Source organism: Moschus berezovskii, chromosome 27 (genome assembly GCF_049115385.1).
Source record: "Moschus berezovskii isolate FMDL1 chromosome 27, NW_MosBer_1.0, whole genome shotgun sequence".
Taxonomy (NCBI): domain Eukaryota; kingdom Metazoa; phylum Chordata; class Mammalia; order Artiodactyla; family Moschidae; genus Moschus; species Moschus berezovskii.
In genome coordinates, this window is record NC_142486.1 from 30,744,810 (window position 1) to 30,771,791 (window position 26,982).

Here is a 26,982-nt window from a genome sequence, read left to right on the forward strand (position 1 = left end):
CATGGCTGCAGTCACCATTTGCAGTGATTTTGGAGCCCCCCAAAATAAAGTCTCTCACTGTTTCCATTGTTTCCCCATCTATTTGCCATAGAGTGATCAGACTGGATGTCATGATCTTAGTTTTCGGAATGTTGAGTTCCGGTGGGCAGGTCCAAACAGTTGCTAATCAGTGAGGGGGCGGGGAGGTGGGATGGTTGCAGAGACAAAGAAGGAACAGGCAAGAAACAGTAGTGCAGCCTTGGAGCAGGGTCCAGTTCCCCCTGAAGGGATGCACATAGCAATATCCTTGAGTTGTTTTGCAGATACTGAAATCCCTAACTGGTGTGATATGTTAACTGCATGTTGCCCACAAGCACGTAGACCCCAGACCAGTTGGAACCAGGAGGTTGATCATGCTGACTTCAAGTTGCCTCCCCACCATCAGAAGAATATTCATGAGCTGATCACACCCTCCTCTTTGAACCATTCCTATGAAACTTCTCACTACCCCTTCCAGGTCTTGACACACAGTTTTGAGGACATTAGCACACTGTGGCCCTCTTTGCCCAGCAAAGCAATAAAGCTCTTTTTTTCTACTTTACTCCAAACTCTGTCTCCAAGACACAATTTGGTGATGTGGTACAGAGGATGTATTTCAGGTACAGCAGCTCCAGTCTGGAATTTCTGTTTTAAGCAGGTTTGAGAAACGCTAGCTTAGTAGTTCATTTTAATGATTTTTGTTGTTGTTGTTGTTGTTGTTGGACAGATACTAGTACAGGTGGGTGGCTGTTTCACTACTTTCCTGGATGTGTGTCACCTTGTGCATACCATTTCATCTCTCTGGGCATCAGTTTCCTCTTCTGATAAATGCAGAGAATGACAGCACCATCCCCTGAGGTTTTGTATGAAGTGAGCTGGTGCAAAGTGCTTAACAATCCCAGATGCTAAATGAGGGGTGGTGACAGTAATGTGTCACCAAGCAAGGACTCTTGTGTCCATGGTGCAGAAAGCCAAACTCTGACATTGGGTGTTTGCAGCAAAGTAGAGTTTATTTGTAGGGGGTAGCAGCAGCAGCAGCAGCTCATGCTCAAAAGACAAAAATAAACTGATGGCTTTCTAGCAAGGGGTTTTAAAGACAGTGTTAGGCAAGAGTGTCTAGAATGCTTATAGACTTTCTTTTGATTGGTTGGTGGGGTAACAGGGTGATGTTTCTGAAATTTTAACCTTCTGGTTCCAACCAGTCTGGAGTCTTGTGCTTGTGGTCAGCATGTAGTTATCACCCTCCACCTGAGTTGGGGGGGTGTCTTCATATACATCAGATTGTTTACCTACATTCCTACAGAATCTGGTGACTCTGCTGTCTTAATCATTAACTGCTTGAGCCTGCTCTTTGGAACTCAACAGAGGCCTCAGAGGCTAGCGTTTTTTTTTTTCCCTCTACAAATAAACAAGGGGACATGACAGAGTTTTTCTACCCTGGAAGGCCCCAGTCCTGGTTGGTTTCAGTCTCCCCTATTCTTTGATAGTCCTCAATCCTGATGGGAACAAGGGCTGGACAGTAAGAGAATAAAATTTTCAATAGTGAGATTAATCACAATTTGGTAAAAGAACTCAATTTCAGGGGGATTTGGTTTCAAACGGAATGATGGTGATAGTGCTGATGACAAGCAAAACTGAAGCTGCTTCAGAATGAAATGTCAGCGATCACAGCAGGTGGCCTGTAGAACCGTCCTGTCTTATCCCCCAAGGACAGGGCTGGGTCCTTTGGACCAGATAAAATACAAGTCCCCACTTAAACTGCTGTTTCAGATAAACAACTACAAAGATTTTAGTACAAGCATCTTGCAAATTACATACGACATATTTATCATTCATTGCTTATCTGAAATTCCAATTTAACTGTGTGTCCTGTAATCTTGGGATTCCTTGGTGGCTCAGAGGGAAGAAGAACCCGCCTAGCATACGGGAGACCTGGGTTCATCTCTACTTGTTAAACCTGGTGCCCCCACCTTTAGCGAAGGGATGCCCCCATGCCCGAGCCCAAATTCACTCCCTCTGCCCACGCAGGCGACTGGCAAGTGGCCTCCACTCGCCAGAAGCCCCAGTCGATTCCAGAGGGGCCGCTCACGCTTCCGCCCCGTTCAGACAGCACTAGTGGCGCCCCGAGAGACCGAGTCCTGCGCGCCCGCCGGCCCCGCCCCGCCCCAAGCAGAGGGCGCAGCCCCCAACCGGGCAGGCCCCACCCGGCGCTCGGGCAGTTAGGAGTCTCGCAGCTCCTTGCTACGCAGACGACTCAGTTGAGGCCAAAATACTCGCTCGCCATGTCGGCTGCAGAGGCGGGGGGTGTTTTCCACAGAGCGCGGGGCAGGACCCTGGACGCCTTTTCCTCAGGTACTTCCTGCTGGGGAGTGGGTGGTTTCAGGGCTGCGGAACATTCGGCGCGGGGAACGTTAGGTTGGGATGCGCACCTCCAGCCGGACCCCAGTGGGGGCTGCACCCCGTGGGCTGGGGACCGCAATAGCAACCGCACCTCGCGCACGTGGGGCTTCCAGGGGCGCCTCTGAGAGAGGCGTGCCTGGGCTGGGGGTCCGGCAGACGTGGAACCTCGTTGGCCTTGAGCGAGGTTCTCGGAGAGAAGATAAAAGTGAGACAGCAAAACACAGTTGATAGCATGGGCTGTGCAGTTAGACTTGGTTTCTAAGTCCTGCCTTGGATACGTGGCTCAGGGAGTGTTAGCCTCAGTTTCCTCATTTGTAAAGCGGGAATAAAGCAGCGAGGTTCTGTGTGGCGCGGGGTAAGCGCTGGGTGCACTTGGGATGCGGTTATTTTTATTATGTTTGTTGACCATTATGTAGTTTTATACTCCGTAATCGTGGTTATCTTCTACAATATGAGTCATTCACCCAAATGTTAGCAGTGCCTTCAGAGCTGAGAGAGCGGGGAGGCAGTCAAGAGTTGTGTTCGAGTTACGTGCTTGGACTTTGGAGTTAGCTAATTCGCCTCGCTGTGAGAATGGGTTTGTTAATGCTTACCTCACAGGAGACAGCAGGTTCAAAGAATTTCTGTAACCCGGTTCCTGACACAGGCTAAGTGCTGAGTGAATGTTCACTCCGGAGCCCCAAGAGAGATCACTGCTTCCCGTTGCTTGTCCCTCCCTGCGGGTTTTGCTGCGTGGAATCACCTTCCCTCCCATGAACTCGCCGGCTTTTGTCACCCCGGGGAAGCCACCCCAGATGTCGTGTACAATCCGGCTTGTGCTCACCTTTATTGCTTCACGCGCGTCATTCTTCTTGCTCAATTCTGCTTCACTGGGCTTCTTGAACTCCTGTTTTAAAAGGCCAAGTCCTTTCTCTCTGTAGGGCCTGGCTAATCGCTGGCTGATGGGTTTGGTTCTTTCTCAATCCTTCCCACCTTAATTAAAGTTTGATCACTTTCTCAGACAAATTTTCCCTTGGTCACCATTACTAAAGTAGGTTTTTTTCCCTGTAACTCTCTGGTCTAAAGTTTTGTTCTTTTATCTTCTGCAACTGTTGGTGGGAGGGTGGGGAAGGAGTCAGGGTTCTGGAAGAGCATATAGGGCCAGGCATCTGGTTGAGGTGCATTTTAAAATACAACCTGTTACAGTGCCCATTCTCTAAATATTGTTTTAATGTGCCTTTTTCACTGTTTTTTGAACCCAAGTTCATGTGCGTGACGCACAGTGAGGCCAAACAAACCAAAATATCAAGAGGTTGGAGCAGAGGAGGATTTATTGCAGGGCCAAGCTAGGAGAGCAGGTGACTCATCCTCAAAAGACTCCAGGTTCCTCTGCTTTTCAGGGAAGAGGTTATGGTTCTTTTTTTTTAGGATATTTTTTTAAAATGTGGACGATTTTTTGGCTGGGAGGCAAGTGGGCTCTCAGCTGCCTGACCAGGGATTGAACCCACACCCCCTGCATTTTAAGGGGGAGTCTTAACCACTGGACTGCTAGGGAAGTCCCTCAGGGAAGAGTATTTAAAGGCAGCAGTTGGGGAGACAGCTTCAGGGTGAACCACTTTCTTCTGATTGATTTCTGGTGAGGTAACAGGGTAGGGCTCCAGGAATCTCAGGCCTCAGCCTCTAGTTCTGACCAGTCTGGGGTTCTCACCATGTTAGTTCATCCTCCACCTGGGGGGTGGAGAGGGCCGCAGAACTCAAAAGACTGGATCAGATTGTTATGTGCCTCCCTTGTGGAGGGACTGGGGCTCTGTTTTATCCCGTCATTATTGTTTCTTGACTGCTTTCCCTTCCTTTCTGCATTCCCTCAAGTCCCTCATTATTAACCCCTTGAATCTGTTCTTGGGAACTCAGGGAAGGTTTAGGAGACTAAAGCCTTTTTTTCAAACAAGAAATGAGGGACACAGAAAGGCTTTCGTTTTCTGGAGGACCCCGCAGGTTCCTTCTCTGTTTCAACTTAGTGTGAGGTTTTTGAGGTTTATCCATGTTGGTTTAAGTAGTTCTTTAAGAATTTTCGACAGTTCATTGCTCATTTTCCTGCTGGGCAGTATTCCATTATATAAGCATATATCAATACTTGATACAGTCTGTTGCTAGATATTCTAAGGATCTTCCCTTTGTTTTCCAAATCTACACCCTCCCTTCCCCACCGAGCTCTAGAAGGTTGATCTCCATTGGCTTCATCCATGGGCTCCTTGCCCTCGGGCCTTCTGTTGGATTGAATCAATGGGGAGTCCTGATTGGAGACCAGAGGGATGGGAAAGCTAAAGGGTTTATTCCCCTGACTTCTTTGTGGAGCTGCCTCTGGTTGGCTGTACAGTTCAGTCACTCAGTTGTGTCTGACTGTGACCCCATGGACTCAGCACACCAGGCTTCCCTGTCCATCACCAACTCCTGGACCTTGCTCAAACTTATGTCCATTGAGTCAGCGATGCCATCCAACCATCTCATCCTCTGTCGTCCCTTCTCCTCCTGCCTTCAGTCTTTCCCACCATCAGGGTCTTTTCCAGTGAGTTGGCTCTTTGTATCAGGTGGCCAAAGGATTGGAGCTTCAGCTTCAGCATCAGTCCTTCCAGTGAGTATTCAGGACTGATTTCCTTTAGAATGGACGGGTTGGATCTCCTTGCAGTCCAAGGGACTCTCAGGAGTCTTCTCCAGCACCACAGTTCAAAAGCATCAGTTCTTCGGTGCTCAGCTTTCTTTATGGCCCAACTCACATCCATACATGACTGCTGGAAAAACACAGCTTTGACTAGAGAGACCTTTGTCAGTAAAGTAATGTCTCTGATTTTTAATATGCTGTCTTAGTTGGGCATAGCTTTTATTCCAAGGAACAAGTGTCTTTTAATTTCATGGCTGCAGTCACCATCTGCAGTGATTTTGCAGCCCCCCAAAATGAAGTTTCTCACTGTTTCCGTTGTTTTCCCATCTGTTTGCCATGAAGTGATGGGACCCAATGCTATGATCTTAGTTTTTTGAATGTTGAGTTTTAAGCCAGGTTTTTCAGGCTCCTCTTTCCCTGGCTGTACTTCTCCCCTGAAATTCGCTGCTTCTCTCAACATGGCCTTTCTGCTGGAACTCTCATTTCAGATTTGGGTAACCACTTCCTGCCTCCTTTCAGACGGGAGTTCTGCTTTTCTGTGTTGGACTACTAAACCATCCTTTGATGTTCTACACTCTACTCATCCAAAATAATCCCCCTTTAAACGCTCCTTTAATTGTCATAATTTGAACATGCCAGCAATTTCCTGCGAGGATCCTGATATGATGGACATTCGGTTCTTTCTGTTTTTCACCGTTGGTAACAGTGCTGTTATGAGCATTCTGGCACAAGTCTTCTTGTGGACACACGGGAAAGTTTCTCCAAGGTGTCCACCCAGGAGAGCAAAGTTCTGGGTTGTAGAATATGGTCTTTCCAGCTTTACTATGTCACATCGCCTTCCAGAATACTTGCACCAACTTATATTCCCACTAGCAGGGTATGAGAGTTCCCTGTGACTCTGCCCTGTCTATTTTCAGTTCAGGAAGTATTTATTGCAGTCCTACTGCATTCTCTGATATCTTGTGGAGAGTAGAAAAAAGCAAGGGGAAAGCAAGGACTCATAATCTAAGCACAGAGCTATGGCACAAAAAATAGGCCACTGCATTGGGAGTTGGGATTTTGATCATAGGTCTTAGGTGTTGGTGAGACTCTTAACACAAATCGGGAAGCAAGGAGGAGGGTCAGGTATGATGGGATTGATTGGGAAGTGGTGGCTTCGAAGTGCCGTCAGGAAATCTGGGGCAACCTGGAGGATGCAGTGCTCGGCCGGGGGTGGAGGTGTGGGTGCTGCCATCCCCAGAGAGGCAAGTAAATGGTATGGCTGTAGGAGTCAGTGTCACTGCTCAGGGGAAAAGTGTGGAGTAGTGGATGGTGTGTGTGCACGTGTGTATGCAACCTTAGGATATGCCTGCATTTAGGCGGTAAGAAACAGGAAGACACACTAAAGGTCTCAGAGCAGGAAGCAACCAGAAATTTTGGAAGATAAACCCAGGAACTGGCCTTGGTACCAAAGTTGGGGAGGGGGGCTCAGGCAGGGTGGTGCACAGGCTCAGATGCTGCAGATGTCTAGGTGAGTGGTAGCTGAGCAGGTTTGATTGTCCTGTCACCTTTGGGAGGAGAGTTTCAGTAGCGTTGTAGGGGGAAGCCCGGGGGCATGGTGCTTGAGGAATGGGAGCGAGTGAGGATGTGCAGCAAGCATAGGATTCTGCTTGGAGCCCTTTGGTGATGCAAGGTTGACATAGGACATTGGAAGCTTGAGGAAGGAGCAAGGCTGCTGGAAGGCTGGAGGGTTTGCAACAGTAGTAAAGATGGTAGAAACAATAGGAGCATCGAACATCTACCGGCTGTTTATGGCTTGCCTGACACTGTATTCTGTGCTGTGTGTGGATTGTCTCAAGTGAAAGAAAGTGAAAGTCGCTCAGTCCTGTTCAACTGTTTGTGACCCCACCCCATAACGGACTGTTCAGTCCATGGAATTCTCCAGGCCAGATACTGGAGTGGGTAGCTGTTCCCTTCTCCAGGGGATCTTCCAAATCCGGGGATCAAACCCAGGCCTCCCGCATTGCAGGCAGATTCTTTACCAGCTGAGCCACAAGGGAAGCCTGTGGACTATCTCATGTAATCTTCAAAACAGTCCTGTTGAACTAGCTATTATGATCTCTTCTTTCTATAGTGGGGAAAAAGTCAGTCTCAGAAAGGCTGGGCAACTTGCCCAAGGTCATGTGATTGGTCTGAGATGGATCTGGGGTTGAAAAATGCAAAAGGCAGGTTCATTGGTTGGAGAGCATTACCTGAGGAGATGGGAAAAGGTGGGATTGAGGGTTCAGAAGAGGGCTTGGCCCTGGAACAAATGTTCTCTTTGACCGTCTCTTCCTCCTTCTCTCTCTCCCTACCTCTCTCTCTTTTCTGTCCGTCCACCCATCTCCCAGACCATCCATTCACCAGTCCGTCTGTCATATGTCCATCGTATCATCTGTCTGTCCATCCATTTGTCTGTTGGTTCATCCATTTGCCCACTCATCAAATGTACTAAGCACCTCCCTTGTCCCAGCAATTGTATTAGATCCCAGAGTGCATTGATGAGCGAAACTAGTTGGGAATGGCAACCCACTCCAGTGCTCTTGCCTGGAGAGTTCCATGGACAGAGAAGCCTGGCAGGCTACAGTCCATGGGGTCACAAAGAGTCGGACACGACTGAGTGACTGACACAGTCCACACAGTCCCCCTCTGACATGTAGCTACTTGGAGAGCCCTATACTAACCTGCCAGTCACACAAACCAGCATAAATAGCAGCCTTGGCAGATGTCAGGGAAGGGAGGGGATCTGAACAAGGCCCTGAGGGAGGCTTCCCTGGGGAAGCATGTGTTGGCCCCTGGTTGAAGGGTGGGTGGGAGGGACCTGGGCCCTGAAGTGCAGGAAGGCCATTGTGGACCAGAGTTCGAGTGGAAGTCTGACCTGGTGGGACGGGAAAGGGAAGGTTGAAAGGAGGAGGAAGCTCCTGAGTGTGGAGCGGGGCAGCGTGGCATGCGATTGGCTTGTGGGAAAGGGGGTCATCGAGGAGCTTTGTTCTTATCTTACAGTTGTTGTTATTCAGTCACTAAGTCACGTTGACTCTTGTGGTCCCCGTAGACTACAGCCGCCAGGTTCCTGTGTCCATGGGATTTTCTAGGCAAGAGTACTGGGGTGGGTTGAGTGGGTTGCCATTTTCTTGTCCAGGGGATCTTCCCCAGTCCAAGGTTTGAACCCACATCTCTTACATCTCCTGCAATGGCAGGCAGGTTCTTTACCACTAGTGCCACCAGGGAAGCCCATGACACCAAGGGATTTTAAGCTGCATGTATGAGGTGATGCCGTTTCCATTTTGGAAAGAACAGTCTGGCTGCAGCAGTAGCAACAGAGCTTCTGCTTTCGAGGAACTTGGGGTGCAGTCTAATTGGAAGCTGGAGCTTAGCAACTTGTCCTGAGGCAACATTTCCAAGGCACACATTGTTCACTTTGAACGTGTTGATTTTCAGTCACTGGAGGTACGTGTGGAGGTGGTAGGGGTTTCCGGTGGAGATTACAGGGGGGTGCTGAGGTATGAAGCTTCCCAGCTCACCGGAGCTGCCCCAGGACCAGAGAAGCATCCACCTGGGAAAAAATTGTGGAGATGTGGGGATGGAGAGAGATTTAGAAGATAAATTGATGAGATAGGAGAAGGCAAAATGACCTTGGACTTCTAGAAGTGGGGCCTGCACTTGGTCTCCCCTGCCGGTTGAGCAGCCCCAGTGAGCCTGCCTAGTATGTGTGTGTCCAGGGATCTGGGACCCAGGGAAGGCAGTGACAGTTCGAGAGGCAGCCTGTGGTTGGACTGGGTGCTCACCATACAGTGAAGTGAACCCACAAGTCTAGGGATTTTAAGCCTGGCCCTCCAAAACCAGGAGTTTCCCTGGTGGCTCAGAGATAAAGAATCTGCCTGTATCACAGGAGATGTGGGTACGATCCCTGAGTCGAGAGGATCCCCTGGAGAAGGGTGTGGCAACCCACTCCAGTAGTCTAGGCAAGAGAATCCCATGGATAGAGGAGCCCATGGATGGAGATCCCATATAGCCCGGGGCTTCTGAAGGCCTGGCTTTGGATCATGCCTGTGTGCTCAGTCGCTCAGTCATGTCTGACTCTGTGAACTGCAGCCCACCAGGCTCCTCTGTCCATGGGATTTTCTTGGCAAGAATACTGGAGTGGGTTGCCATGCCCTTCTCCAGGGATCTTGCTGACTCAGGGATCAAACCCATGTCTTCTGCAGTGCAGGCAGATTCTTTAGCTCTGAGCCACTGGGGAAACCCCCAGTTTTGGAGGGCTAGTCTTGTGGGTTCATGTCACTGCATGGTGAGCACCTAGTCTACGCCCAGGCGGCCTCTCCCTCTGTCACGGCCTTCCCTGGGTCCCAGGTCCCTGTTCGCATTGCTGATGACTTTGAGCCATGCCCTTGGAGGGTCCATTGCCAGTTCAGGCTCTGTGGGCAGGGGGTGAGCTGGTGGAATTGCCCCAAGGGCAGGCTTGGAAGAGAAAGGAAAGGAACTGGCTTTTTCTGTCTCTTGCCAAAATACACATCGCCTGTCAAGGAGGTTTTGGTGAACTCCAGTAACTGTGCCTAAAATCACAACCCTGATAAACGTCATGCTCCCTGCTGGAAGCCCCCTCCAGAATTAAACAGTTTATTTCTCAAGTGAAGTTTGTCAAGTAAATGAAGGCGTGCTCTCTTAGCCAGCTGGGCTGCTATGACAAAAGCTTGGGTGCCTTAAAAACAACAGAAATGCATTGCTCACATCCTGGAGGCTGGTCAAAGGACCATCCAAGGTCAAGAAACCTGCAGATTCAGTGTCTGATGAGAACCTTCATCCTGATTCATAGATGGGTCGTCTTCTTTTTTTTTTTTTAGAGACTTAATTTTTTAGATCAGTTACATGTTCCTAGCAAAGCTGGAGGAAAGTACAGAAATTTCCCATATAGCCCACCGCACCCCCACACAGGATAGCCTCTCCCATTATCAGCATCCCCCCACCAGAGTGGTATGTTCGTTACGCTTGAGGAACGTACAGTGACACCACGTGATCAGCCAGAGTCCACAGTTTGCGTTACAGTTCCCTCCTGGGGTTGTGCATTTTATGTAATGTATGTGTACTGTTAATGTGTAACCATCGTTACAGTAGATGGCTGTCCTCCTGCTGGGTCCTCATGTGGAGGAAGTGGGGAGTGAGCTCTCTCGGGTCTCTCTCTTTTCTTAAAAATTGTCTTTCTTTCTTTTTGGTTGCGCCAGGTCTTCGTTGCTGGGAAGTCTTTCCCTAGTGGCATCAAGCAGGGGCTCCTCTTGAGTTGCTGTCCACGAGCTTCTCGTTGAGAAGTGTGGGCTCCCGGGCTTCAGTAGTTGTGGTGCCCGGGCTTCAGTTGCCCCTGTGGCATGTGGAATCTTCCTGGACCAGGGATTGAACCCATGTCCCCTTCATTGGCAGGTGGATTCTCAACCACTGGCCCACCAGGGAAGTCCTCGGGTAATCCCAGTACTGAGCCCTCACGGCCTAATCACCTCTCAGAGTTCCCACCTCCAAATATCGTCACACTTGGGGTTAGATTTCAGTGTAGGGATTTGGGGAGGACACAGTCAATGGCAAGCACTTTTAAGACTTCCTCCTGGTGATTTTTGAGGAACAATATTCCCATACAGTTCTGTTGTCTGTTAAGCTTGGCTCAGTCACCCATTTCCTGCTAACACAATCTGCTTGGCTCCGTCAACAGATGTTTATAGAAAGTAAGTTGTACGTGTTTCACCTGAGAAGGCTCACAATCCTCAGGAATGTTCAAATATTCATTTTAATTAGGCAAATTGATAATTATATTTCCTTGACACATATCCTAATTAAGACTACTTTCTCCTAGCAAATAATGGTCTTTCTGAAAAGTTTACAACACCTGTTTTGAAGAAATTCTCAAAGGGAGAAATTCCACAATTAAAACATGCCTTCAAAATTACCTGTATTTGTTTTCAGGTCCCAGTCAGTTTATCCAGTTCATCTTATCACCGGATAATTCCCTCCTCGGAGTACAGGAATCATCAGTGGTTGACCTAGAAAGATGATTTCCCTGGACATTTTAAGCCTCCACAGCTGTTTCAGAGGTGCCAATTGTGTTCACTAATTCTGAGTATTTCTTGGTCCCTCCTGGAAACCCTTTCACTTTCAGACAATAAATGAAATTTCTAAAGAATAAACTTACTTCCTCAGGTCTCACCTAAGGACTTCTGTAGGAACAATCAACCTGGAAACGTTGGTTCAAGTCGAACAGGATTGAAAACGTTATGTAAAACATTCTAACCTATCAATGAAGAAAACGCAATGAATACCTTTAATTACGCCACCCATGTAGGCCAGACCAGTTCCCTATTTAAGAAGGGTTCCTGTGACTAAGATAGGAGTTTCGATATAGTCCCTCCTAACTCTCATTGTCTGTGAAAATCAGTGCATAAGAAGTTCCCGTTGGTACATTTCCAAAAGACAAGTGAACTTTTGTTTCTGAATGCCTTTTTTCTTTGCTTTTCTGTTTTTAAATGACTCTGTTGAGGTACCATAACATTCACTCATTTTAAGTTTTACTGGTTTTTAATAAATTTTGTGGAGTGGCACAGCATCACAATTTTAGAACCTCTTCCTCTCCCCAGAAAGGATACTTTGTGTCCATTTTCAGTCTCTTTATGTTTCCATTCCCAGCGCAGTCAGCTACTACTTTACCTCTGTAACTTTGCCTTTTCTGGACATTTCATATAAATGGAATCATATAATCTGTGGTCTTTTGTGACTAGCTTCTCTCCCTTAACATTATCTTTCTAGGATTCACCATGTTGCAGTTTGTATCAGCACTTTGTTCCTTTCTACTGAACAGTATTCCAGTGTGTGGATTACCACATTTTGTTTGGCCGCTCACCCACTGGTGAACATTTGGCTAATTTTTTGGACATTGATGGACATTCTCCCATTTGGACACTGGCTATCATGAAGAAAGCTGTTATGAACATCCACATAGAGTTCTTTTTGTAGGGACATATGTTTCATTTTGGATCTTCCCTGGTGGCTAAGTGGTAAAGAATCTGCCTGCCAGTGGAAGAGATATGGGTTTGATCCCTGGGTTGGGAAGATCCCCTGGAGGAGGGCATGGCACTCCACTCCAGTACTCTTGCCTAGAGAATCCCATGGACAAAGGAACCTAGCAGGCTACAGTTCACAGGGTCACAGAGTTGGACATCCATACTTGAGACTGTCTGTCCATTTACTTATATCCCAGCACACGGATGTGAAGTGAAATCTCATTGTGGTTTTGATTTGCATTTTCCCAATGCCTAATGATGTTGGATATCTTTTCACATGCTTATTGGCTGTTTGTAATCTTTGAAGAACTATCTATTCAGATCCTTTGCCTGGTTTTCTAATAGGGTTATTTCTGTTTTTGTTATTGAATTTGTTAGCGTTCTTTCTGTGTTCTGACGAGATCGGGCATGTTCAGGGTGGTATGGTCATGGACGCTGTATGTTCTGCATGCAAGCCACTTGTCAACTATACGATTTGCACATCTTTCCTCCCATTCTGTGGCTTGTTTTTTTCACTTTCTTGATGATGTCATTTGTAGCACCCAAGTTTTTAATTCTGAAGTCCCAGTTACCAATTTTTTCTTTGATTACTTGTCCTTTTGATACAACAACTTAGAACCATAGTCCCCCAGGCTCCCCTGTCCATGGAATTCTCCAGGCAAGAATACTGGAGTGGGTAGCCATTCTCTTCTCCAGGGGATCTTCCTGACCCAGGGATCGAACCCCAGGTCTCCTGCATTGCAGACAGATTCTTTACTGTGTGAGCCACCAGGGAAGCCCAAGAAATCTTTACCTAAACCCAAACTGTGAAGATTTTTACTTCTGTGTTTTCTTTTAAGAGTATTTATGCTGTTATGTTTAGGCCTGGTTCCATAGTGAGTAAATTTTTATGTATGGTATGAAGTAAGGGTCTAATTAGAAATTTCCTGGTTTTTTTTTTTACTACAGTAGAAGCCTGGTAGTTTGTCAATGAACAGAAATAATTAGCTAAAGAGGGGAATCATTAAAGAATTATACATTTTTGGCATTTCATTTTAATGTAAACTCTAATTATAAATGTACATTCATTTACCGGTCTTTTGAGGTCAGGCCAAAGTCATATCTTATGTAAATAGTTTGGGTTTATGGATGGGCCTGCAAGGGAGCCTTTCTTGTGTAAACAACACTCATAAGGAATTTTTTCCAGTTTGGGTTTTTTCCCAGTGGAGTAGTCAGTAAAAAATCACTTAGCAAGTATTCTGAGCGAAGGGTTCTTTTAGGTTTATACTCACCAGATCCTTTACACTTGCCTCCCTAGTACCTGATTCAATTGTATTTTATTTTTTACCAGCTTGCTTTTATTGAGTCTTCCCAAAGCAGCCATCTTTGCTTTATCAGAAGCAACCTTTTTTATATTCATATTTCTCTGATTTTAATTAAATTAGATGATTTAAAAATGAGTGCAGGCATGAACAGGATCTGAGGACAACTCCATGAGGGTCAGGGCAGAGGTCTGCAGAGGATGGAGAGGCCACCAGCTTGCCCTGGGCCACGATCAGAGCCTTTGCAGGGGCATGGAGAGTATTGGTGACACCTTCACGTTGGTCTAGTGGACGTCTGTTAAGGGAGTGTCTTCTTTAAGGAGAGGACTCAGTGACGACTTTTTATATTCGTGTAGTATGTGATTTTTAACTTTGTCAAACCCTCCCACGCGCAAGGGGCGATAACGTGGGGCTGCAGGTGGAGACTGCAGAAGCCCCAGGCCGGCTGCGGCCACTCTCAGGACCACGGCTGTTGTGGCGTCATCCAGTTCAGTCGCTCAGTCATGTCTGACTCTGCGACCGCATGGACTGCAGCACACCAAGCCTCCCTGTCCATCACCAACTCCCGGAGTTTATTCAGACTCATGTCCATTGAGTTGGTGATGCCATCCAGCCATCTCATCCTCTGTCGTCCCCTTCTCCTCCCACCTTCAGTCAGTCAGCTCTTTGCATCAGTGAATAGAATTGGCAACCCACTCCAGTGTTCTTGTCTGGAGAATCCCAGGGACGGGGGAGCCTGGTGGGCTTCCGTCTGTGGGGTCACACAGAGTCGGACACGACTGAAGTGACTTAGCAGCAGCAGCAGCAGAACATCGGCCAAGTGCAGTGATGCTGAGAGCCGCCTGGCCGAACCCTCTTGGCCTGACCGCCTTCTTACTTCTCTGAAGGGCTGCAGATAAAGGTGCTGGCAGGCACCTCGTCCCCACATGGCAAGTGTGGCAGCCAAGCTGTGACTCAAGAGTCTTTTGTGTATCTCTAAAGCTACCTTTGTACGTGTGGGGGCCAAGAAAGGAGGTTGGGTGAATTCGCTTTGGTACTTAGGAAACGGACTTCGGAGACTCTGGATTTTGCTGTCACTCTTAATTATGTTGGGGGAGGAGATGGTCCTGAAAGACACTGCTTTTTTAAAACAGCTTCACATAACACACAGTTCTCCCTTTCAAAGCAAACAATTTGGGGGCTTTTAGTCTATGCACAGAGATGTGCCACTATCACCACAGCCAATTTTAGAACATTTTCCCCACCCTAAAGTAAAGCCCCACGCTGCTTAGCTGTCACCCCCATCCTCAGCACCCCCACTCCAACCCCCAGGCCCAGCCACTAATGAAGGATGCTGTTAACTGTGGCGTTAGGTTCTGGCAGTCTTCCTGTTGGGACATTTGGTTTGTTAAACCAGAAAGAGTCCCAAAGTGGTGAAGATTATTTTGCTACTGTTGTGTGTGTATGTAGTTTTTTTTTCTTACCACTAAAATGAGATTAGTCCCCGGGGAAGATGAGAGGTGTCCCTGAAGACATTTAGATTGTGATTCACAGTGCCAATTGTTGCTGCGAGGAGCTACAAAAATTTCATTTCGTTGGCATTTGCTCTTTAGCCAGAAAGCTTCCAGGCAGCAACTTCCAGGCAGCTTCCATCTTTGCCACTGTATAACCAAAGCAGTATCCACAGTATGTGACGGAAAAGATGTTAAGACAAAAGCATGTGCACACGTGTGTGTGCGTGCGCGCACACACACACACACCATCAGATACTTTCTGCTGTGTGCTCCTGGGAACAAAGAAATGGGTAAGACTTTGAGGATTCTGCTAGGACAGAGGTAGGATTTACCATGAGTAATAATAATGGTTACAGAAGCTCGTACTGATGACTTACAATGTTCCAAGTCTGCATGCTTCACACATAGTAACTCAGCAACGCTTATAAAGTACGTGAGTTACTCTTTCTTTGTTGTTGTTTAGTTGCTAAGTTGTGTCCGACTCTTTGCGACCCCATGGACTGTAGCCTGCCAAGCTCTGTCCATGGGATTCTCCAGGCAAGAACACTGAAGTGGGTTGCCATTTAGTTCTCTAGGGGATCTTCCTGAATCAGGGATCGAACCTGTGTCTCCTGCGCGGCAGGTGAATTCTTTACCACTGAGCCACCTGGGAAGTCCTATTCTTACTTTACCGATAAGGAAACTGAGGCCCTGAGAGGTTAGGCACTTGCATCATGTCACAGAGTTGGTAAATGGGGGAAATGGGATTTAATTCTGGCACTTAATTCAGTCTTGGCTGCACTGGGACCAGGTTAGGGCTTTGGGAGATGAAATCCCAAAGTGGTCCAAGGTCTTGAAGCCCTTCCCCAAGCCCATATGTCTGGATATGATCGGTCTTATCTTCTGCCCTATATTCACATTTTCCCGTTGTCTCAGGGTCTGCTTTTTGCTGTGTGCTGTGCCTGGTGTGCATCCCCCTGCCCCCCGCCTGACTCTGTCTCATCCTCAGATCTCACCTTCCATGTTGCCTTGCTGCTCCGTCCACCGCAGAGCTCTCCCACCCACCAGTGACTCCATCCGTGTTCACCCTGGGTGCTTCTGCAGTACCAAGGAGCAGTGTGTGATGAGCTTGGTGGCTGACCTGTTCCTTGTCTGTCTCGCCACCATTCTGTAAGGTCTTTAGGAATGGGACCTGCCGCCGTGTCCACCGTTGAATCCAGGTGACTTGAGGGGCACCTGTCCTCAGAACAGACTAGCTGAATGAGGGGATGAGGCGGAGCTACATCCACTTGCAGGGGAGGGGAGGCAGCGTGTGAGCTGGGCCCGGAGGGACAGATGGCATCCCAGCAGGAAGAGCTGGTAGAGAGGAGTGCAGCCCCCAGAGGAAGGCACTGCGTTTGAGGAGCTGATACGGATCCACGTGGTGGGAGCCTTTGGCATGGCTTGTGCAAGGCTCTTCGGTCTCAACCTCTACATGGGCTGGATCCTTCTTTTTGTGGGGCTGCCCTTGAAATGTGGGATGTTCAGCACCACCCCTGGCCGCTGTCCACTGGATGCCAGAAGCACCATCCCCCTCCCAGTGTGACGGATGGAAATCATCCCTGGTTTAGAGCCACTGGGCTAATGGGAACAGTGATCAGTGCAGCTGGAGGAGTTTCAGGCAGAGTTTTAGCTCCAGGTGCCAGCAGGAGCGAGGATCCACTGACATCTTCGTTTATCCTTTCACCAAATGTTTACTGACTGCCTCCCACCTGCCAGGAACCATGCGATGCATGCTGACAGTATGCTGGAAAGGGAAAGCAAACGTGGACCGTCTCGCATGGAGATTGGAAGGCGGTGGCCCTTTAGTGAGGGAGTGTGGTGATCAGGGTGAGCGTTTTAGGAGGAGTCTGATGGTGGTGACTGGCTGAGGTGGCGCAGAGCGGGGAGTCCTGCACGGAGCCGTCGTGGTGGAGCTGTCCCCTGGGTGGGAAGGATGAAGACCTGACCTGCAGTGGTGGCACTGTCAGTTAATGCTGAGTTAATTCTCTTTCTAGTCCAGTGGAGAGATGTGGCCCCTGTAGTCCCAATTTATGTATTATTTTGAGTCAGTTAACAGGAGTCACGGCATTGAATTCTTAAATATTCTGATAATGCAGTGATGTGTTGTACTGATAGGAACCTTGTGAATCAGACCGCCCACTCTCAGACGTTTTCTTTTTTTATAGTTGTTCATTTTTGACCATGCTGGGTCTTCATTGCTGTGAGGGCTTTTCTCTAGTTGCAGCTGTTGGGGGTGACTCTGTAGAGGCGGCGTGTGGGCCCTGCTTTGCGGTGGCTTCTCTCGTAGCGCACAGGCTTATTGCTCTGCGGCGTGTGGAATCTTCCCTTAACCAGGGATGGAAACCATGACCCCTGCCTTGGCAGACAGATTCTCAACCACTGGACCACCAGGGAAGCCCAAGCTCTCAGATTTTTTAACCACTGTCTTGTGATTTTAACTCTGTCTTCCAAAAGTCACACTGAATTTAGAATATGAGACTTTCATTTACAAAAAGACAATTCAGGGCACTTCCCTGGTGGTCCAGTGGCTAAGACTCCACACTCCCAATGCAGGGGGCCTGGATTCAATTCATGGTTAAGGAACTAGATCCCACATGCTGCAACTGAGAGTTCACATGTCACAAATGAAAGACCCTGCGTGCCACCACGAAGAGCAGCCAGATAAATAAATGGAAAGAAAAAATTAAAGTAAATTCAGAAAGCTGTCATTGTATTTCATCTTGAATTATTGGGGGTTCCCTTAAAATAGCAGATTTAGCACATCATGAAAACATAAATTATTACAGTATCAGGTATTAGTGACATGACTGATTCCTGTATGCCTTTTCCTAGTTGGATTATTCATTTGCTTTTGGGGGTGTGTTTATTATAGTTTCTCACTGATTAACTGGTAAGAATGTAAAGATCAATAAAATTTCTAATTCTTGGTATATATATTAAAAGGACAGCTTTCATTAACAATTGGCAAATATGCCCCAAAAGTGTAATAAAAACAAGAGAAAATATATTGGCAGAGACAAATCCAAGAAGACATTTAGTTCGTGATATTGATGTGCAAAATGTAAAGAAGGATTGAATTTTGAATACCTGTCTTTCAGTCAGGATACTGGCACATAAACAGAATCTCATAGGAAGGAAGGATTCTTGGTAGGGAATTGTGTGAATTTTAAAAGGTGTTTAAGATTCTTTGTGTAGAGTCTCTTTGCATTTAATAATGCTCAAAGGAGACTTGCAGGCTTTTCCTGACCATGCTTTAATACCACCCAGAATCATTTTTATCCCCCGATTTTGAAAAAAACTGCTTCTATGACAGCCTCTATTAGCAGAAATTTGTAATTGGCCAAATATTGTTACTCTGTACACAATGGATGAATCAGGTCTGATGGATTAACCAGGTTTCTCTCTAAGGTGTGTTTGTCCTTTAAGAAGTATTTTTAAATCAATTTTAAAATTTGATGTAGGCCCTGGTATCATTCTAAATTATGGCAGTTTATCTTGGTAGCGTGGAGCTTGTCTGTTTCTGGCTTGTCATTTGAGCAGAGCTCAGCACTCCTAGCCGGATGAGTCCTCTCTGTAATTTCACCATTGTGATCACCTGCCCTGAAGTCAGGGCTCCGTGGCACAATCGGCCTGGTTCTGCCCCTCACCCTTTGTTAGTCTCGAGCAAGTTATTTACCCTTGACCTCGTCAGCCTCTTCTTCTGTACCTCTAAGCAAAATGGAAGGGTTACCATAGAAAGGGCTTCTCATCCCACATGGCTTCAGGGACCAAGTGGTGAATGGGGCTAGGTGTAGACCGTGGTGAATTCCAGAGCATTTACTCCGGTAGAGGGGCAGTTACTGAGAGTCCCTGCAATTCATTGGCACAGCCCGTTTGGGCCTGTTGTGGCCAGAATTTCCATGAGAATCCAGGAAGCCAGGTGTATATATGAAACTCATGCGCTTAAACTATTGGCAACAAATTCAGAATTTTATAAACACTGCATGGGCCAAACAGAACACATCTGCTAGGCAGATCACATCCAGAGACCTGGAGTGTGTTAGCTCCAGAGGAGATTACCTGTTAGCCTCCTACAGAAGGAAGAAGTCCTGGGCCCAAGCCTGTCGCCCTAAATCAGTTCTCTGCTGTTGACAGGGTCTGTGTGTTTCGCAGCTTCCTGGGGAAGAGCTCTGGGCCTTGCCAGCATTGGCTTTGTGTACTGCCTTCTAATTCACCAAGATGTGCCATTTAAAGGAAACTCTTTGGAGACAAAAATGTCTTTATGGAGGTGGGCAGCTTGCAGGCAGCCCAGAGAACATTGCATCTTTTTCATGTGTGGCTCTCTCTTCTCCAGGCTAGCCCAGAGATTCTGAACAGTAGAAGCCACTGCTCATAAACTGTGTAACCTTGAACTTGAGCCATGATTAAGCTCTCTAGACAGGCCTCTCAGTATTCCCCACTTGGATGCTTGAAGTAACTCCAAGAATCCCTCCAGCACAATTTCCAGTTCTTTAGCGGGGAAAGGTGGGCTTGTAGGAGATAAGCCTTCAGCCTTCATAGGATGTTGTTATTGTAGTCGCAGATTCTCTTCTCTCTAACATATCCCCACGCTCCACTGACGTTCACTTCTCCAGGCTTCCTTTCATGCTCTGCCCTCTGAGTCTGAACCCACATCTCTTAAGCCTCCCACATTGGTAGAACGTTCTTAACCTCTGGCGCCACCTGGGAAGTGTGTAGACATTCATAGCAGATATAAGTGTTTTAGTTAAATGAGTGTATGCATTACTGTGTCTTAACACTAAGAACTGTATAGGCATTATTCAGAGGTTTGTGTCAAATGTTTCAGAAGATTACAGCCTTGTTTTGGTATCATCAGGGTCAGAAATGAGATCTTAATCAACTCATTTTATTCTTTAATCCATTCATTCTACTTAGTTTATCTCAAAGTTTGGTCTTACCATAGTCATCAATTAGCATTCCTGACTGCATACTTGTATCAAATTTGGGCAAAGAAAGTGCCCCGTCTGTTGTACTCTTGAAAACACACATTTGTGTAGCACACACACAATTTCTAACAGGTGTTTCCATTGTCTGCATTGATGTTGTGTGAAAGTCTGAAGTGTCAGATCTCACTAATTAGTAATGAATTCCACAATTAAGTTCTTACCTTGAATCTTGGCATTCTTATAAGGACTATTGAATTGATTTTGAAAGGTGGGACTTAAAGGAAGAAATGATTGGATAGTAATGGATAAGATGGAGAAATGTTTAGGACCAAATACCTGAGCTGGTATAAGAAGGCATCACCAACTCAATGGACATGAATTTGAGCAAACTCCAGGAGATAGTGGTGGACAGGGGAGCCTGGCGTGTTGCAGTCCATGGGGGTCACAAAGAGCCGGACATGCCTTAGCGACTGAACAAGAACAGCCTGAGCTGGACATCAGCAGGACATCAGAAGGAAGAGGAAAATACGCAGAACAGAACCCGTAACCACTAACAACAGCGACAAAATCCCTCCAAGACATTATTTCAATTTAGGGAAACAATTGCTTTCCGTCTGTTTGATATAAAACGCGTTCAAGCGGTTCCTTGGTTAGTTGCACGCCAGTGCTTTTCACAGTTGGATCTGCGTAAAATCACCTGGGGGTTTGTTATCAGCACAGATTCTAGGTCTTGGGTGGCAGGCTTTCCCACGAGCTCCGGGGGATGGTGATGTTGCTGGTCCGGTCCAGGGACCAGGCCTTGAGGACTGAGGCGGAGGCTCAGCCCGCCCCCTGTGCCCAAGTGCAGCCTGCATCTCCTAGCCGCTCTCTGCCCATCCTCACCTTCCCCCTCAGTTTCCACTTCCAGGTATTTCTGCTCCTTCATTTGGGTTGTAAGGCGTTTACCAGGCTGTCTCACACTTAGGCTCTTTCGGACTAGGAAAATTTTTAAAAGTGAAGTGTGTGTGTGTTTTTTTTGTGTTTTTTTTTTGGGGGGGCCTTTGGTGCTACACTTGGGCTTTCTGTAGGTGCAGTGAACTGGCATCTCATTGTGGAGGTTTTCTCTTGATGCGGAGCACATTTAGGCTCTTTCGGACTAGGAAAATTTTAAAAAATGAAGTGCGTGGGGTTTTATTATTATTATTATTTGTTTTGGGTCTTTGGTGCTGCATATGGGCTTCCTCTAGTTGCAGTGAACCGGCTTCTCACTGTGGAGGTTTCTCTAGTTGCAGAACAGGTTTCTCTTGTTGAAACAAGTTTCTCTTGTTTCTCTAGCTGCAGTGAACCTTCTCATTGTGGAGGTTTCTCTTGTTGGCTCTGGGACACACGGGCTTCAGTAGTGGTGGCACTTGGGCTTAGTTGCCTCAAGGCCTGTGGGATCTTCCTGGACCAGGGATCACACTCGTGTCTCCTGCGTTGGCAGGTGGATTCTTAACAACTGGAACACCAGGAAAGCCTCCTGTGTTTTTTAAATGCCCCAATTGTGTATTAAGGAGCTTTAGGTATAGACCTTACTGTATTCAGATTTCTACGGTTTCAGCTGGCAGAACAGTGCTTTCCAGGATTCTAAAGAGAGAAGCTGGTCTGTTCTGGTCTGTGGGGTTGGGGGGCAGACATTTGCTCTGCCCTAGAAGGGAGGCGTTGTAAGCTTTCCCAGGCTCTCATAGGTGTCAGTCAACTAATACCTGAGCCCTGTCCTGGGGGTAACTCTTGACTTTGGTGAAATAATGCAGATGTTACAAATTCACTTTCCTAATATAAAACTCTGCCCTTCTGAGGAGGCAGGGAAGGTATAAGTTTACAAAAGATTCTTCCATCTAGTACTAAGCCTTACCAGCCTCAAGTATCTTTAATTCAGCCTTGATTAAAATCGAGACCAAAGACCACACAGACTTCTGTGGCAGGAACTTTAAGATGCTCCAGGTGCTTCTGAGAATGCAGAGCCCTGAATCAACAGATTGCCCTTATTAGAAGGATAAGGTAGATGGAACAGCAACATGTGAGCTGTCCTTTATTTTAGATCAAATCTGTTTATTTTGTGCCTTGTCATCATAAATTTGAGATTCTAAGCTTTTACTAAGTAAACGAGTAATAATGAAAGATTTAATACCTCCAAAGACTACTGACTTTCCAGGGCTATGACTATTTGTCATAGAAAACTATGTTTGTTAAAATGTTACTGTAGAAAACTGTCTATAAATTTTATTGTTATAGCAGATTGATTTATGCCCCAACCTTCAGATGATGTTCATCCCCGTCCCTGTTTAATTTATCCAGTTTAAACCGCTTTGCAAACTGCCTCCGAAACAGGAAAAGCAGTGAAAAGCATTCATCAGCACAAAAAGGTTACTATTTAAGTAAAATTATTAAACAGTGCCAGCAATGAACTTTAAAACACAAGTCAGAATCTCAGCTTTTTTCAGGACACAACCTTCAGCTTGTGAAGACGTGTTCCTGACTCCTTCCTGGCCCTCTAAGTCTGATCTGTGTAACAGATATTTTTTTAATTAATTGCACTGTTTTTCTTTTTGGCTGCGCTGGGTCTTCGTTGCTGCTCCCGGGCCTTCTCTAGATACGGCGAGTGGGTGCTTCTCCCTACTTGTGGCACACAGACTTCTCACTGCGTGGCTTCTCTTGTCGCAGAGCCCGAGGGCGCACAGGCTTCAGTAGTTGCAGCACGTGGGCTCAGCAGTTCGATTCCCAGACTCTACAGCATAGGCTCAATAGCTGTGGCAGACGGGCTTAGTTGCTCTGTGGTATGTGGGATCTTCCCGGACCAGGGATCCCCTGCCCTGGCAGGTGGATTCTTAACCACTGGACCACCAGGGAAGTCCTGATGTGTGTTAACAAGTTACCCCAGGAACTTGGCAGTTTGAGGCAACTAAGTCACATTATCTCCCATTTCCCATCAGAAATCTGGGTGCAGCCTAGCTGTGTCCTTCTGCTGCAGGGTCTCAGGGGGGCTCTGTCAAGTGTCCCCTGGGGTGTGGTCTCATCCAAAATCTCGCCCAGGGCGAGTCCTCTTCCAGGTGCGCCCGTGTGCCCATGGCAGGTTTCAGTCCCTTTCAGGTCGCTGCATGGGGAGGGCTCGGGTCTGCACAGGGTGTTGGCCAGAGACTTTCCTCAGTCCCTTGCCACATTTGGGCTACCCATCATGGGAGCCTTTTCCCTTCGTGCATCTCCTCCTGAAATTTCTTCCTGCCCACTTTATTTTGTTGTTTTTGTTATTCTGTGTGTCTGATGATAACACTTAAGATCTACCTTCTTAGCAAATTTTAAGTCTCCAATACGGTGTTGTTAGCACCTTGCATAACTGAAACTTTGTTGTTGTTTGGTCACTCAGTCATGTCTGTGTCTTTGTGACCCCATGAACTGCAGCAAGCCAGGCTTCCCTGTCTTTCACTATCTCCCGGAGTTTGCTCAAACTCATGTCCATTGAGTCAGAGATGCTGTCCAATTATCTCATCCTCTGCTGCCCCCTTCTCCTGTTGCCTTCAGTCTTTCCCAGCATCAGGGTCTTTTCCAATTAATCAGCTCTTTGCATCAGGTGGCCAAAGTATTGGAGTTTATCACCTCCCTATTTTCCTCACCCCCACCCCCAACCACCATCCTACTCTCTGCTTCGATGAATTTGACTATTTTGGATTCCACATACAAGTGAGATCATGCAGTGTTTGTCTTTCTGTGTCTGGCTTCTTGCATTTAGCTTAGTGTACTCCAGGTCCATCTGTATTGTCCCAAATGGCAGGGTTTCCATTTTAAGGGCTGAATGATATTCCCTTGTGTGTAAATACCACATTTTCTTTGTCCATTGAGGAGCATTTAGGTTGTTTTCATAGCATACCCCAGGATATGCATAGTCTCTGGAGGCTCATCCCATAACTGTGTTCTGCTTATTAGAGGCAAGTCGCTAAGCAGGTCTAGGCCCAGCCCACAGCCAAGGGGAGGAGATTGCACAGTATGTGAATATCAGGACCCAGGGGTCTTTGGGAGCATTCTGGATTCATTCTGCCATGAGTAGTAAGGGCTTAATGAACGTGAGTCAAATTCGTGGTAGTACTGAGTTGCTGTCCTTAGCAATGGGATGCACACAACAGGGTTTCATAGTTCTTGTTCAGACTGAGTTCAGGTCAGCTGTGATCTGATTGAACAGCTGGGATTCTGAGCTGTAGGTCAGGAACCGGCAGATTAGCACACATATACAATTTGTTCTGGCAAGCATGTATAGGTAGTTTTGTTTGTTTACATGCTTGTCTTCTTAAGCTCTGGAAAGGGAGGAAGAAAAGGAAGGGAGACTTAAAGCCTGAGATCCACTCTGAGATGATAGTAAGCTAGGCATGGTGGGTGGGAGGGTGACTGTGGAATTTTAAAAGCTTGCGTGCAACATCTGGATCTCAGCGTAAATGACACCATCTCTTGGTGCATCCAATTTAAATTAGCCATTGTGTGCTGTGCTAAGTCCATTCAGTCATGTCCGACTCCTTGAGAGTGGACTGTAGCCCACAAGGCTCCTCTGTCCGTGGGATTTCCCGGGCAAGAATACTGGAGTGGGTTGCCATGCCCTTCCCTAGGAGATCTTCCCAACCCAGGGATCAAACTCCTATCTCTTACATCTCCTGCATTGGCAGGTGGATTCTCTACCACTTGTGCCACCTTCCCCCTTAATCCTCTTCAGAGTGCTTAGCACCCTCCGGCTGCCCTCTCTGTGTATGTCCTTATTTGCTGCCTCTCCTCAGGAGAACTAAGCTCGAGAGAGCCGGGACCCCACCTGTCTTGGTCCTCTGGTGTGTCATCAGCACGTCACATGGGGCCTGGCAAACAGTGGGCTTTTAGTAAATATTGCGTTAACGAATGAGATGAACACAGAGATGTGAGATGATTGCAGGGGGCTTTCTGGAAATTCTAGTATCCTCTTGACTTCCAGAGCAAATGCCATTTATGCAGCTCGCCTGCAAAATACAGTCATTTGTTTGAGAGGAGAAGACAGTCTCAAGGTCACAGGGTGGTTCTGTCCTTGCAGCTGATGGCTGGTGGCCATCAAGCAGGTTGTGTCACCTCTCTGGGCCAAGAATAAAATCTGGGCTGATCAGTGAGTGAATGTGTTCAGGCTGCTCTGTCCCCAGAGCCTATTTGGGCAGAGGAGGCTACCTGTTTTCAACATTGGTCTGCCACGTGTGATTTTGTTTGAAGGAAGGATTCTGTGGCCAAAGAGAAGTGTGAAACCACAGTTTGAAACCTCTGTGCCCACTGATGGGTGTTCTAGCTCTGCAAATGCAGACACTGCTGGCAGATTAGGGTAGAGACCTGTGGCCCCCAAGGCTTTGGCAAAACCAATAGGCAGGGCAGTCTTTTAACTTACCTTCAGGTGATGTAAGTGCTTTCCAAGAACATGAAGAATTAAAGATTCTGGTTCTCCCACCCTGACCCACAGCCTCACACCTCACCTATGCCTACATCATGCTGCCTTGGAAATGTTAGCGTCTTTTTTTTTCCCCCCACATTGACTAAGATTTCATTTTTGGCACTGTCTTTCCACCAGATAGCCAGAGCTTCTGAACTTCAAGTTTTGTAATTAAATTTCTGTCACATCCCTTGAAACAGCACAAATTGTGCCATTAAGCCTGGCGTAAAAGATTTGACAGCACTTCACCTAGTCATTTAAACATAATACTTCTGGCAACTTTCAATTTGCAGTCTTTTAAATTCTAATTAAAAAACTATTGAACATTAATATGCTCTATACAGCATGCTGTGATACCTCTGTGCTTCATCTTGGCCATCTAGTTTTTAAAGAAACAGCTTGGTTGCCTGACTGTTAACAGCCCACATGGTTGTTTTTTTTTTTTTTTTTCTCCCAGCCTTTGGGAATCACCGGGTCCCAGGCATAATCAGTATAAATCAAAATCCTCTAGCTGATGACAGGAAAATGGTATGTTTGAACAGCAGCTTATTAAAATGACCTACTTAATTTAAGAAAAATATTGTATCCACTCGCACGATAACCTGGATGCTTTCCCTGACAGATTTTATAATACTTCTTCTCTCCTTTTCTTTCTTCTTCTTTTTAAGAAAAGGAAAGGGAATGGAAAGGCCCATTCTACTTCATCCAAGGTGCAGACCCCCAGTTTGGACTGATGAAGGCCTGGGCCACTGGGGACTGTGACAACGGTGGTGATGAGTGGGAACAGGAGATCCGTCTGGCTGAGCAAGCAGTCCAGGCTGTCAACAAACTGAACCCCAAGCCCAAATTCTTTGTTCTGTGCGGGGACCTCGTCCACGCCATGCCAGGTAAGACTCGGGCTGTTGCTGTGATCTTATCTCCTTCCCTAAAAAAAAAAAAGATCTCTCTTAAAAGATATCTCTGCTCAGTAATGGCTCATTCCTTTCTCTTCACAATGGTTGCAGGATCGTCAAACATCAGAAAATACACACTCATTTTAGTTTTAGAATATGGCAAGGTTAATCACAGTATTAAGGCAGAGCCACGGTTCTGATTATCTGTGCTTCCTATGAAAAATGGGACAGATTTCCACGTGTCACCCTTCACTTACAGGAGACAAACTTGAATTGCTTTCAGATCCCACATCCATAAACATAATCTTCTCCTTTCGTTTCCCTCCTTCTTATGCTTTTATTTCTCCTGTCTTTGTTCGTGCCTTTTCAGTTTCAAATGACAAGCTAACGTGAACTGGATCAATTTTTTTTTTTTTTTAAGTTTGTGTTACCTTGCATGTGTGCTAAGTTGCTTCAGTTGTGTCCGACTCTTTTGCGACGCTATAGACTGGAGCCTGTGAGGCTCCTCTGTCCATGGGATTCTCCAGGCAAGAATACTGGAGTGGGTTGCCTCGCCCTTCTCTGGGGGATTGTGACTTTCTAGTACTGTAGAGTCCAGGGGCAAATTTGGGCTTCAGGAATGGCTGGATCCAGGGGCTCAGAAGTTGCTATCAGGACTCCATTTCTTCCTCACTCAGCCCTGCTTTCCTCTGAGTTGAATTCATTCTCCTGCAGGCACTCTCTAGTTAGTGGTTCCTGGGAGCTCTAGATTTATGTCCTTCTAACTGAAACCACAACAGAAAAAAAGTGTCTTGTTCT

At 46.8% G+C, this 26,982-nt stretch overlaps 1 protein-coding gene across 3 annotated transcripts in view; it reads left to right on the forward strand.

Moving 5' to 3' along the window:
• The first annotated feature begins 2,160 nt into the window (after positions 1–2,160).
• The window catches only part of CPPED1 (calcineurin like phosphoesterase domain containing 1), a 147,635-nt gene continuing 122,813 nt past the window's right edge, over positions 2,161–26,982 (forward strand). Inside the window, exons 1-2 of one of the 3 annotated variants that reach the window (XM_088832976.1) lie at positions 2,161–2,370; positions 25,960–26,178. In XM_088832976.1, the coding sequence (XP_088689102.1) occupies positions 2,301–2,370; positions 25,960–26,178 (289 nt within the window). In that variant the 5' untranslated portion in view covers positions 2,161–2,300. The remainder of the gene's footprint in view (positions 2,371–25,959; positions 26,179–26,982) is intronic. The other 2 variants (XM_088832975.1, XM_055409517.2) reach the window with 2 other exon arrangements.